This window comes from Manis javanica, chromosome 3 (genome assembly GCF_040802235.1).
Source record: "Manis javanica isolate MJ-LG chromosome 3, MJ_LKY, whole genome shotgun sequence".
NCBI classification, from domain to species: Eukaryota; Metazoa; Chordata; class Mammalia; order Pholidota; family Manidae; genus Manis; species Manis javanica.
In genome coordinates, this window is record NC_133158.1 from 10711835 (window position 1) to 10724762 (window position 12928).

Genomic DNA, 12928 nt, shown 5'->3' on the forward strand with positions numbered 1-12928 from the left:
CAAGAAGGGACTAGCGGTTACTGAAGGGGAGGGGTCGGGGAGGACAGGTGGGGAGGGAGGGAGAAGGGATTAAGGAGAATTATGATTAGCATCCATCATGTAGGGGGGTCACGGGGAAGGCAGTACAACACAGAGAAGACAAGCAGTGACTCTATAGCATCTTACTATGCTGATGGACCATGACTGCAATGGGGTGTGTGTAATACGGGTGAATGTAGTAACCAAAATGTTGCTCATGTGAAACCTTCATAAGACTGTATATCAGCGATATCTTAATAAAAAAAGTACAGATGACCATAAAACGTAAAAGGGAATTACCCTGTCACCGTGTGATTGGTGTTATTTAATGCTGAGTGTTTGTAGTATCTAACATCATCTCAGGTACCATATGGTATATATCCTGTGCTGGAAAACACTTGGTAATATACTGTTAAAGAGAAGGTGCTGAAGGAGGAGAGGATGAAGGAGGAAAGCAGGAAGAAAAGAAAGAAGCTGCCCTGTTTGGGAGCGTTTGCCAATGTCTGTGGTGTAAACACTTTGACCATGGTCAATTGCAGACACCGATGTGACGTCACTCAATGTGGAGATGGGAAGAGCTGCGGAGAACTGGCTTTTACCAGCAGGTAGGAACTGAGGAGACTCCAGCACAGAACTGGGAGCACTAGGCCAGAAAAATCCCCAAAGTTCCTTCTGTTGTGTGCACTCTGTTGTGTGACCCAGTTGCTCACTCCAGATAGTAACTTCCAGATATGGAGATAAGGTCTTTTAAAAAATCTTTCTATGTCTACAACTCAATACCTACAGCAGTCATTTAAACACGTGGTGGCTGAGTAATGAATTCTAATACCCAGTGCTCAGTGACATAATCACAGCAATAAGCATAATAGTAACAATATCCAAATACTGAATGCTTACCCCATTCCATGTATGTAACATTTTCTCATTTAATACTAACAACAGTGCATAATGCAGGTCTTCTCATTATTACTATTTTATAGGTCAGTAAACTAAGGTTAATTAATCTGCCTAAGACTATACTTCTGTAAGGGACAGAAGTGGACAAACTAGTAACCTAAGTGTCTATTGAAACAAACCTGATTCAACCCAAAATATTCTTGGAGAATGGGATAATCAATTCTGATTAAGCAAATATTTGGATTAAGAGAGGGGGCTTCCAGAGATCATTCATGAATGAAAAATTCTTGAAGAATTAAGATGAAACACTAACTGCTAAAAAAATATACTAAACTTAATGGAAACTATCTTTGATGAATCAAAATTTTAAATATAACAATGTTCTGAAATAGGAGTTCTAAGAGAGTTTTGGTTGATGTTTCTATGGATAACAGTTTGGGTTGCTCAGGAGGAATGACTGCTCTGTTAAAGATGGAACAGTAAAAAAATGGTTGGTTAGAAGGACTGTGGCCATTTAAGTATTCTTGTGGGTTTATGTTGAAGGTGAGGCTCAGAATGGCTGTTTACAGAGCATCCATAATGTGCCAGGGATCATGCAAGGCCTACTGCTCACTTTATTTCTAATTGTCTCATCAGCTCTCAGAGGTAGGCATCAACATTTCCACTCTACAGATAAAGAAACTGAGGCTCACAGACAATCAATAGCTTGCCACGTTTCTGCTGGTCTGGGCTTTACCATCACTTCTCTCCCTTTAACTTTCTGGTGATAGGCATCCTACTGCATGTGGCTCAGAGGTCGGGTCAGAGTTTCTAACTTTAATTTCAGAACAACTATTTCCTGTTTGAAGTGACATACACGATCATTTCTTTCACAGCTGACATTTCTGTGACCCAGTTGCTCAGCTCCTCACAGTCAGAAGAAAATACTGCATGTGCCTTCTAATCACGTTGAATGACACTCATGTCCACTAAACAGTACTAAGGGAAATGGTTAACTTTAGATGTTAATTTTCTTCTTCTAAAAAGCTTCTCAAAGGGTTGCTTTGGACAGCAGGTATGTTAATTGTCAACTGTGTTTTCAAGGCACGAACTGGAAATGAGGGTGATGTCCTACTAGGTGTTAAAATTATCTGTCACAGACCCCAAAGTAGCTGTCGCGTTCTGAAACGCTGGAGAGCAGCTGATGAAAGAAGTTGGTAGAAGACACAGCAGATCAATGCTTTATAATTCTCAAATGTTTCAGGGTATGGTGTTTTTCTGTTGGTTTATGTGAACAAAATATATTAGACAAAATAAGTCTTCCCTTTCAATGGCAGATCAAAGCTTCAAAAATCGGAAGACCGCAAACCCAAAACTGGCTGGTACCCAGTAGCCAGTCCCGCTGTAACCTCTCTTCTCTAGCTGAACCTAAGTTGATGATGTCCCTGTTAAAAACCCTTAAATCCCATACGTGGGCAAGCTCCTTCTCGGTCAGGCCCCTGACTGGCTCTCTCACTCCATCCCTGTCATTTCCTCCTGCTGCCTGGCTTTTCCCTGCGTGAACTTCAGTTCCCAGACTGAAGGAACAGACCTTCCTTTTCTCCTCCAAATTGTTGTGCCTTGGGGCGCTCTTTGTTCTCTTTAATGCCAGGCAAAATTTTACTCATCTCAGTGCCAATGTCATTTCCTTGATGTCCTCCCAGCAAACCTGGGTCCTTTTGGGCTATGGTTCCATTGCATTCGTTGCCTCTTTATCTCTCTGAATAATTATCAGGCTTGTAAATTACTTGCTGAGACTCTATTTCCCACAAGAGAATGTACAACAAGAGGCATTGTCCCTCTTATTCATCGCCAAACTCCCAGTGCCTAGCACACAGTAAGCACCCAAAATACACACATTCAATGATGGAGTAACATGAAACTGAAGGTTATCTGGGAAGCATAAAAGAAATGGGGGACTTTGATTGTCTATTCCTATAGTTGATTGCAAAACTGATGAACTGGTGGGTAAATTATTCATAAAATATTTTTTTGATGGTAAGATGTGAAAAACATGACACATTCCCTTAGGAATGATATCAGTTGGTGGATGGTTCTTGGCAGAGTCACTGATTGACTTCATTTACGGGTTTCCATGTTTCTGTGGGGAATAACATTCTGGGGATAATAAAGGAGTAAATCTGAAGTGGACTTTTAGTAGCTGTGTGGCTTTTGACAAATTACTTAACTTTCTTCATCTGTAAAATGGGGATGATAATCATACCTATTGCATAGGGCGGCTGTAACAATCAGATGAGGAAATGCTGTAAGTCGTAAGTCACTTAGCACATCACAGTCCCTGGCATATAGTATGTGCTCAATGAAAGTCAGCTATTACTGCTATGGTTGGCATTTCTGTCCAAGGCCAGGCACCTCTGCTCTGGAATCTAGAAGCCAACTGAGTTGAATCACATGATTTTGGCATCTGATAACTTGACGATGTTGCCCCCTAACAGTGAGTCAAGACCTCTCTGACCGCACCACCATCACCGGCTCACGCCATGAAAAGCCCTCTCTCCCATGCTGGGCATTCCCTGAAGCCAGAGCAGAAGTGGGACGTCAGCAGAGGTTAACACTAACAGACTGATGCTCACTCACCCCATGCTAAACCCCGAACTGCTTCCCAACCAAAATGTTCTGTGGACAGGAGTGAATTCCCTTGGTTCGGTTCTAGCTTTTAACTCTGGTGGCAGTGTGAGCTCAGTAGCTCTGTGCAAAAGCAGCGGTTGCTGCTGACTGATCGCCACTAACACCAGTCCTGCTCATGGATAATACTAGGAAAAGCATGTCTACTCTGTTTCGTTCTTAAGTGGCAAAACAATTAAGATGTTTGCAAAAGGAAAAAAGGGTGAATGCAGGTAGTTTGAGACCTAGAAGACTGGACCTACAGTAGGGCTTGGGCCCCTAGTACAGGCTTTATCCTCCCTGTCCACTGTGGTTTCCATGTTATGTTGTGATCATCTCAAATGGATTTGGCTGATGGGGGAGCTTGAGTGAATTCTAGGGGGACTCAGAGGATCTGACGGAATTGTTCTGCCTGTGGGGGTCAGGGTGGGCTCCTCCTCCACCTTCACTCCTCGGAGGCTCCAGAGTTTCGTGGGCCGGGGTTCACGGGTCCAGTCCAGAGTTCACCACTCTGAGCCTCAGTTTCATCTTCTGCAGAAGAGTGTTTTTGGGATGGGATTGTTGAGAGGATTCAACGAGAAAAATATATTTAAAGCACTTAGCCTCGTGCCAGGCACTTAGCGAGTGCTTAAAGAATAGGAGCTGTAGCACGTGTAGCTATTTTAGACTTCTGAATTAATCTAATATAACCGCCCTTGTATTACACTGAAGGGAATTAAGAGCCAAGGTGTGGTCCTGTGTTCCAGGTCACCCTGCTCCCTGGTAAGGGGCAGAGCAGGGGACCCATCCCAGGCCTCCCCACTGTGGGCTGTCTTTTCTGCTGTTATGGCCACCGACTCTCAGGACTCATTCACCTCAGCCAAGCTCTCCAGAGCATCGCAGTTCCCGGGCTTTCCTCCTTTGCCCCTTTCAGCCAAATCTGCAGGCCCAACATCCATTCAGTCCCTACACTGTGTTCACATTACTTCCAAAATATTCTGCAAAACGCTCCTGCTTTCCTCCTGTATGGCCACTGCAACTGTTGTTCTGTCCAGAAGATTCTCTCTTCTCTTTAGCCATGGCTGCCCCCTCTCTGTTTCAGCTCCTGTCTCCTCCTCGGGGACCTCCCGTGACCATCCCACGTCTCACCTTCTCCCTCTTCCTATCCTTCCAGCCTGTGGCCTGTACGCCAGTTCCCTCCTCTGTAATTTTCTTTCCACTCTTTTTTGTTTTCCCTGCCCTAAATGAAAGTCCCCAAAGGAGAGAGAACGTATCTTCTGTGCTCACTGCTGTATCCCTGGCATATAATGATTGTGCAATACATGATACCCAGGTGCTCCGTGAATAAATGTTGGGGGAAAGAACGAATGAATGGGTTCCAGAACCAGCGTATTTGCTAAAACCTGGATAGGACCGAGGAAAGGATTTTGACTTGCTGGGAGAGGGACCTGGGCACCTGCTTGCGCCCCTTCTAGGCCCTCTAAAAGAACAGCCTGCGGCTAGGCTATCCACCAGATAAGGACCCTTCCAAGCAGCCAACCCACGCAAAAGCACATCTTGCAGTCAGGGGAAATGGGCGGATAGCTGCTAATTGCGACTTCCAACAGGGATGATCTTTCAAAAGTTCAAAGGCTAGCCTGCCTCCAAAAATCCCAGGCTGCTTCTGCTGCTGAGGCTGGGGAGGGAGAAGAGGAGGGGCGCGCCTGGGCGCCTCTCGGGCTGGCACGAAGAAGCCACATCTCATCCTCTCTCCTCCCCCCAGCTCCTCTCCAAGAGAGGAAGCAATGCAGATGGAGACGAGAAATAAATATTCCTGCCTGCTCTGTGCCACTGCAGACGTTTTCCAAAATGTCTGGCTTGGACCATGAAATCAAGCCCACCCAGGAAAGGAGGCGCTCAGCGGGAGAAAGAGGGGGAAAGGGTGGCATGTTTGTCGGTACTTGTCAGCTTTCTGGGGGGCAGAGCACATGGCTCATACTTGGCAGCCTTGCTGAGGTGGGGATGTGGTAAGTGCACTGTAATACTTGAAAAATTGAATCAGAAATGGGAGCGGAGTTAAGGGACTCCTGCCAGGGCATTGGCTCTCTCGCTACCTTTGTCCAGGGTTCCAGGACTGACATCGGGTTCTCTCATCATTGTTCCAAGGCTCTTTCCACAATACCTGCTGCATCTGCTCTGCCTTTTACCTCCACTCCACTCCAGAGTAGTGAACATGCGGGCGGCAGGACGTCTCCAAAGGCCCTTTGAAATCTGGGCAGGAGCTCAGAACCCACATGTGGAGGTGATTCCTGCCACCTCTAAGCACAGCTCGAGTTCTCAGGCACTGAAACGCCAGAAGGGGATGAGAACAGAGGCTGCAAATGATAAGTGGGTGCTTTTGGCCTTGGAGTGGCCAAGTGTGTGGGGGAGATCTCACTAAGGAAGGGAAGTTACAGGCCCAGCAACCTAAGTGTTCTGCAGTTATGGGGGCTTCACTAGGCATGCTGTGTGGCTGCAAAATGTCTCAGGAAAGAGAGATGAGAAGATGAGAATTTCAGCTGGAAGCCTTGTGCGTAAGATACACTATGTTTCCTTTGTTTCTAAGCCTCCCATGAGCATCTCCCAAACACCATGCTCTTGGGATGGCTGCCCTGGACCACCTCTCACCAGCGCTCTCGATTAGCCAGGCATCAGGGTGTGGCCCTTGGGGGACTGAATTCTGCTCAGTCAACAGCACACGGGCCTTCTGGGTTCTCAGGGGTTCAGGTTCAGTGCAGTAAAAACAGTTGCTCAAAACAAAGACTAAAAGAAAATGATGTCTTTGTGGGTGTCAGGGGAATGTTCTCCAGAAATACTGCATTTAATTCTGCCTCTTTTCACCATTTCCATGACTTCACTGAGGAATGAAAGATTAATATTTCCCACTCATGTGCCCTGAATCCATCTTTATGAATCTTCCCCACTCATTTGCCCATCTGCCTACTTGTGCCAGGCAATTGCCAGCTGAATCCCACTCTCTCCAGGAAGCTGTTCAGTGGTGGGGGGAAGCTGGCAGAAGACCTGGATTCCTGTCTCCACTCTGTCCATTGCTGTGTGACCTTAGACAAATTACTCCCCCTTTCTGGGCCTTGGTCTGTTTGCAAAGGAGTGGGCTGGATAGGTTTCTTTTCAACTGTGACACACTATGGGTGGTTCTACAGAGTGAAATCAGGTAGAATTCCTATTGCCATGATCCTCTATTGTACCCCATCTTCACCAATAGACTCCAGGCCCCAGGGGTATCATACTTCTGAGGTTGAGTTCAATCCTTATACCTGGGAAGTTCAGAGCTGCATAAAACAAGCATATGTGGATGCTATGAAGAATTGGTTTTAAATGTTTTTCTGTCTACATTTCTCTTAATTTACAGGAAATGTAATGTATGCATTCAGGAAAGACCAAAGTTGGGTATACGTATGCATGTATATTTGCACTGTATAATAATTGTATTAGTTATCTTTTACTAATAATAGCTGCCATTTATTAAGGCCTACTATGTGCTATGACTATGCTAAGCTCTTTTACTTACATTATGATCCCCATACCACAACAACTCATTATGGGAGACATTACCCACTCCCCACTCCCAGGCAACATTAGTAGGTGACTGTAATTAACACACATGCACACAGACCAAGAGCAAAATGACACAACAGCACCCTTGCCTCGAACCAAAACCAAAACCAAACAGAGGCTCAGAGAGGATGAGATACCTACTCATGATCACACAGCTGGTTAATATTAGTGGGAATTGAACCTGGTTCTTTTGTATTCCAAAAATAATGATGTGTCACCGCCTACCCTGTGTTGGGTCTTATCTTGGCATTCAGTACCTTCTAGGAGATTCTTCATATAATAAGGCTGCATTAAAGACCCAGAGATAATGAGTCCAAAATTGACTGACTTTCCTATGGTGTTGTCAGAGGAAAGCAGTTGGTCACAGAGCCAGCAAGAACTCTGCTTCCAAAATGGCAAGAAAGTGGGCAGCTGCAGTGCCCACCCAGCACAGGAAGGGTGGCAGATTCAGGCTCCCAAAGTAGCCCAGTTACAGTGACCATCTCTGTTGGTCATTTACCTACAGAGAAGTAGGCTGGCTTCTGCCCAGCACAAAACCACTTCTATGCCCAGGTCCAATCTTGGCACAGAATTAAAGCCCCTCAGAATTTGCTCAAACTCAATCATCTGCTCCAGGGGTAATAAATGTAGGTGTTCCCAAGCCCAGGGAGGTTTATGAAAGAGCAAAACAGCCAGGAAGGGGCTACAGGAGACTGGCAAACACAAGGCTGATGTGTGGGCACCCCTGTGACTCAGGTCCAGCAGACTGTCCCTATGCACGTATGCAGGTCCAGTGTTGAAGATCATCGACTGCCTAAAGAAAGCCCTGGAATATGGAGTTCTCTGTGCATGCTCCTGATTTTTAAATGTGGGCAACTAATTCAGTTAAGAAAAATATACTCACTGTAGGAAGGACCAAACAAAACATACTTGCAAGCTCTATCTGACCTGTAGGTCTCCATTTGCAACCTCTAAAATTAATTTTCCTCATTTGCAGATGAGGAAACGGTAGCCCAGAAGCATTAAGAGATTTGCCTGAGATAACTACAGTGGGCTCGGGCCGGCAGCTCTCTGTGTGCTGCGTGTACATACATAGGCGGGCATAGTGTACATTCCCAAATGAATCAGAAATGATTCTGGATTACCTGCTGTTACAAAATGTACTGCTCACCCTCCTAGCACTCTTATCATACATTGGTAATTGACCGTAATATTAACACACATACACAGAGCAAACCCAAAATGACACAATGACATCCCTGCCCTAAACCCAAATCCAGACCCAAACTAAAACAAAACCAGGCAAGAAAGAAGCTCTTTACTTACGGTAAATGACAAAAAAGAAGAAAACAAAGTCCCTTCATCGTATCTGGATAATTTTGCCAGTACTCCTTCCAAGATAGTAACAAACTAGAACAGTGAAAAAAGAAAAAGAATTATTTCAAACTCTAGTTGTTCACAGTAAAGAGCAGCATTTGCTCAACCACGAGACCAGCAATGAGCATTCAAGTCATTTTTTCTTTCTATTATTTCATTCCTGCCTTTGCGGAAAGAAATAGAACGAATGCCTTTACAGAGAAATATTGGACTTATTTGGCTTTCTCTTCATTATTATGTGATTGCAAATATAGAGTGTTACAGAAGTGCAAAGTGACAAAATATTATCGAGTTGCATACAGTATGCGATAATATTAAATGCACTTTTCAAAATCCAAAACTGCGCAAAGCAGTTCTTACGTTACATATTAGCACTACATTTACTCAATCTATTTTTATTTGTATTTTATCAGTAATTTGGGGGAAACAGAAGTTTAGCACTGGCAAATATAAATGTCTTTCCATTCAGCATTACTTAGTTAAAATTCTATAATTCATGAGGGTGACTGAAATAGCTTTATCTGACTTTTATGTTTTATTATGACTCTCACTGCATGTAAAACTAGAGGAAAAGGGGATTTCATGATGGCAACATTCCTTATTACCATTTAACTTTCTGTATTTGAAAATCTAACTTTGTCAGCACTGAAAAACAAAACAAACATTTTCCGTATAACCTAGTGCAATGTTTGGGGACAATTCTTATTAAGTTAACGTATGCCACTTCATCAATTCATCTTCACATGACTCAGAATCATCAGAAAAATCATTCCGAGCTGAGGCTGGGTGACTTACAATCTTGTTTCCTGAGAAATACAAGTAACCAGCTGAACTTTTTAACGTGTTACATTTTAATGGAAATGCAGACATAACAAAGCAATGTTCACAATGAAACATTTCACCTGAAGCTGAAGGTTACCTTTGCAACCAAGAGTGTTATCATTTCTTTAACAGTTTCTTCAATTAGTTCATCTATTTTTGAATGGTATTGATGCTAAAGAACACAGAAAGACAAATATTAGCATGTTTGGGAGGTGATGGCACTGCATCCGTTGGTAATTTTTAGGCAATGCAGTTTATAAATAAATAAAGCCTGGCCTGCAGACCCAGTTTATTTCCATAGTCCCAGAAGCAGCTGTAAGATTCTAACTCTAGGTGTTTGGTGAAGAGAGGTGTGAGGCTCCTAAAAAAAATTACCAGGCACACTGCTCCTCACCAAGGCTTTGATATGTGTAGACACATACACACAATTACAAATAATATGCACGGATGCCTTAATGGCCTAGCAATGTCTTGATCTGAGTCTTATAAAGCAGGATACCATGATAATTTAATACCGAGGATGAAAAGTTATCTTTGGAAAACTGCTGGGATATGTGGTTAGGAAGTGGAATCCTTCCAAAGGGAATTTGAGCAGGACACCATGACTAATATTGCAAGACTTATTCTAAAACCTGCAGATGCTTTGGGTTAATACCTCAGAACGCCCTAGTTCTATTTTCAGGTGTTGACCCCGTTGAGACATAGTGTCTCTTTCTGTTTCCTTGTAGCAGCCACTCATTTTCTGCATTCATGGATAAGCAGATGCCGGTTTAGAGCCTCTACTGAGACTGGTTAAGTTTTTCAATTTCTCTTACTGCCGTTGTCGATCAAATTTAAATAGTAATGCAGAAACAAACCCCCACACAAACAAAAATCTGCTGTAAATGCCAGAAAAAAAAGGAAAAGCAATTTCAACAGAAAATACTGTATGCCAGCTACTTGACATTTATTAGATCATTTAATACCCATTTGAATTATTCCATAATTTCCTTAATGAAAAATAACAATGCAAAACATTGCTATTTGGAAAGGAAAATGCACTTACCCACTCTTTAGCAAACTTTCAGAAGGATGATTAATTAGGAATAGAAAAAAAAAGGAACAGTGCAAATAAAAATTAGGAGAAAGAGACACATGAGGAAATAAAAATTGAACAAACCACCCCAAAAGCTGTGAAAACATACAGAAATAATAAGCTATAGTAATGTGGTTTGATATTCTGATAACTGGCAATCAGAATTATTGAAAGTGAGCAAAGGGATGTGAATTAGGTTAAGTTATTTAAAGTCATAGGAGAATTTTGTCTGTAATTGTAAAACCTGTAGATAATGTCTCAGTGCAATGTTGGGAAGTCCTGTTGCCTAAGAAAATATAGCTCAGTTATCTCATCTGTAAAAAGAAACCAAAAAAAACCCAAAAAACAAAACCCATATAATTATGTTACCATTTAGGACTAACAAGGCTGGGGCAGTAGTAGTGAAGCCAATACAAATGACTGATTTTGGAAGGGAAATGAGGCAATTTCTGTATTAAGATCATCATCAGGTATGCTCTTCTTTTATCATTATTATTAGTAGTATTATTAAAAAATGAGGGCCAAGTCCTTTCCCACAGGTCTGCTGTCAGACTCATAGGTCTATTCTGAAGATTAAGTGAGAGTCTAGATGTGAAAACATTTTGGCAACTGTGATTGCAACACAAACATTACTTGTTCAAGTTCATCAAGTAGAAGAAGATGAGGGTAGGGAGAGAAGGCCTGATTGCTCAGCCATCTCATTTCAGTTTCTTTTGAGTTGATTAGAGGAAAAAACAATAAAACAAATGTCCCTGATGAACCAGAACCTATGCTGACTCTGTTGCTAGTTTCACAAAAGGATTTACTAGTAGGTGGCATAAACCTGAAGCTAAACATAAAAGCTGTGTGCAGAATTCTGTGCTAGGAGCACAAAGAAAGATGTCAGAGCAAAAGAAATCAGGAATATTGACAGGGCTCCAAATTCATTTTTAGGTCTTAAGATCCAGAATTACATCCTTACTTTCCTTCCACGTGACTGTCTCTGCTAGATTTTCTTTGGAATGCTATAAATGATTTGCATTTATCAAATTAATTATGAGATTTAACTAACTCAGAAAAGCTAGTTATAGGTAAAATAATGCAATAAGACATACTCAATGAAGGGCTTTTAACCAAGCAATGAACATTATTGAGAAACATTCTTTTGAAAAACATGTCTGATAGGGCAAATAGCCGTATCAGGGTCAAAAGCAATTGCTCTCTAGGCACCAAAAAAGATTTAGGCTCTTGGTCTAAAGAATTAACAATACCATTCTTTCTCAAAAGACAAAACAGCTTTCTCTTCAGAAATGGGGAAACCTCAGACCTGTTCATTCTTGAAGGAGTCCAAACTAGAGTGTATGGAGACGGTGGTTTATGGGAAACTCTTCCCACCTTCCATCTCTGCATGCCAGACTTGACCTTGACTTCTCTCTGGATACTCCCACTGTCTCTCCCTTTCATTCTGTATGAATATTATGATCTTCACTCCTCATCACATTTTTTTCTGCTTATGAAAAAATGTGTTGTCATATTATTAATGCTTATAATCTTCCAGAGAAAACTTGAGCATGTCAATTTCTGTTGGTCTGTTTCCTCATCTCAATGGGGCTGGAATTACCCCTGTTGTGAATCTAGAAATAATATTCACCTAACAAAGTAATGAAACAATACAGGAAACATGTTTAAAGAACTTAGAAGGGCTTTGTGGCAGTATTACTATCACTGTTACTAACTGATCAGCATAGCAGTTACATGTGCGTATACATTTCTCTAAACTCATCTGAAATCTGTATACTTGGTGTATGTAAGCTGTAGTCTGAGTGAAATAAAACCTACTTTGGTAAATATCATAGGGCAGGGTAATATCTATTCTGTTTATCAGGTTTTAATGGGGTACACACCAAAATAGTCACCATTCCTATTCAAGTAATCACACAATACATGAATTCCTTTTACCAATTCTCCTGAGACTTATTTGATTAACTTGCTTTTCTGGAGCAGTAGTGAGTAGTCTGCCTTCATTCTGCTCTTCCTTGGGAGATAGATCATTCCATGCAGATGTGAGGCTCTATGAGGGACTATAAATACTAGTGGGGCATCTTTTAAATACCATCCCCTGACAACATTACCTTGTCACAAAATCTTTTGTAGTCAGTTAGACTACCCAATTCTTTCTGCATCTCAATATGAGTACAAACAGGGAACCTTCATCTTTTTGCAATTTCCAGTACCCTCTGCTGGCCTTCTTAGATCGGCTTGACAATAATAATAACAATAGGAGTAACAATAATAATACCTCTAAATTATATTCTGGATGCTAGATTGTAATGATAGCAAGAGAATTACTACTCTTCAGTACCATGGAAAGTTTGGGGAGCTCACTTTTTCTTCTGATGCACCAAGTTGCTACAAATTCACAATCGCTTTCTGAAAATCATCCCACTTGACTTCCGGTGCTGCACATTTTGCCTTGTCACGGAACAGATTGTGTGTATGTTGTCTTTCTGTTAAGACCATCTGACCTTGGAAATGAGATGAAAACACACTAGCCAAGTGAGAAAC

At 42.1% G+C, this 12928-nt stretch overlaps 1 protein-coding gene across 7 annotated transcripts in view; it reads right to left on the reverse strand.

Annotated features, from left to right (window-relative positions):
• Window positions 1-12928, reverse strand: part of CADPS (calcium dependent secretion activator) — a 428787-nt gene that overhangs the window by 59588 nt on the left and 356271 nt on the right. For all 7 annotated transcript variants that reach the window (XM_073230819.1, XM_073230820.1, XM_073230821.1 and 4 more), the window contains 2 exons: window positions 9407-9481; window positions 8437-8520 (listed from right to left, as the gene is read on the reverse strand). In XM_073230819.1, coding sequence (XP_073086920.1) covers window positions 8437-8520; window positions 9407-9481 — 159 coding nt within the window. The remainder of the gene's footprint in view (window positions 1-8436; window positions 8521-9406; window positions 9482-12928) is intronic.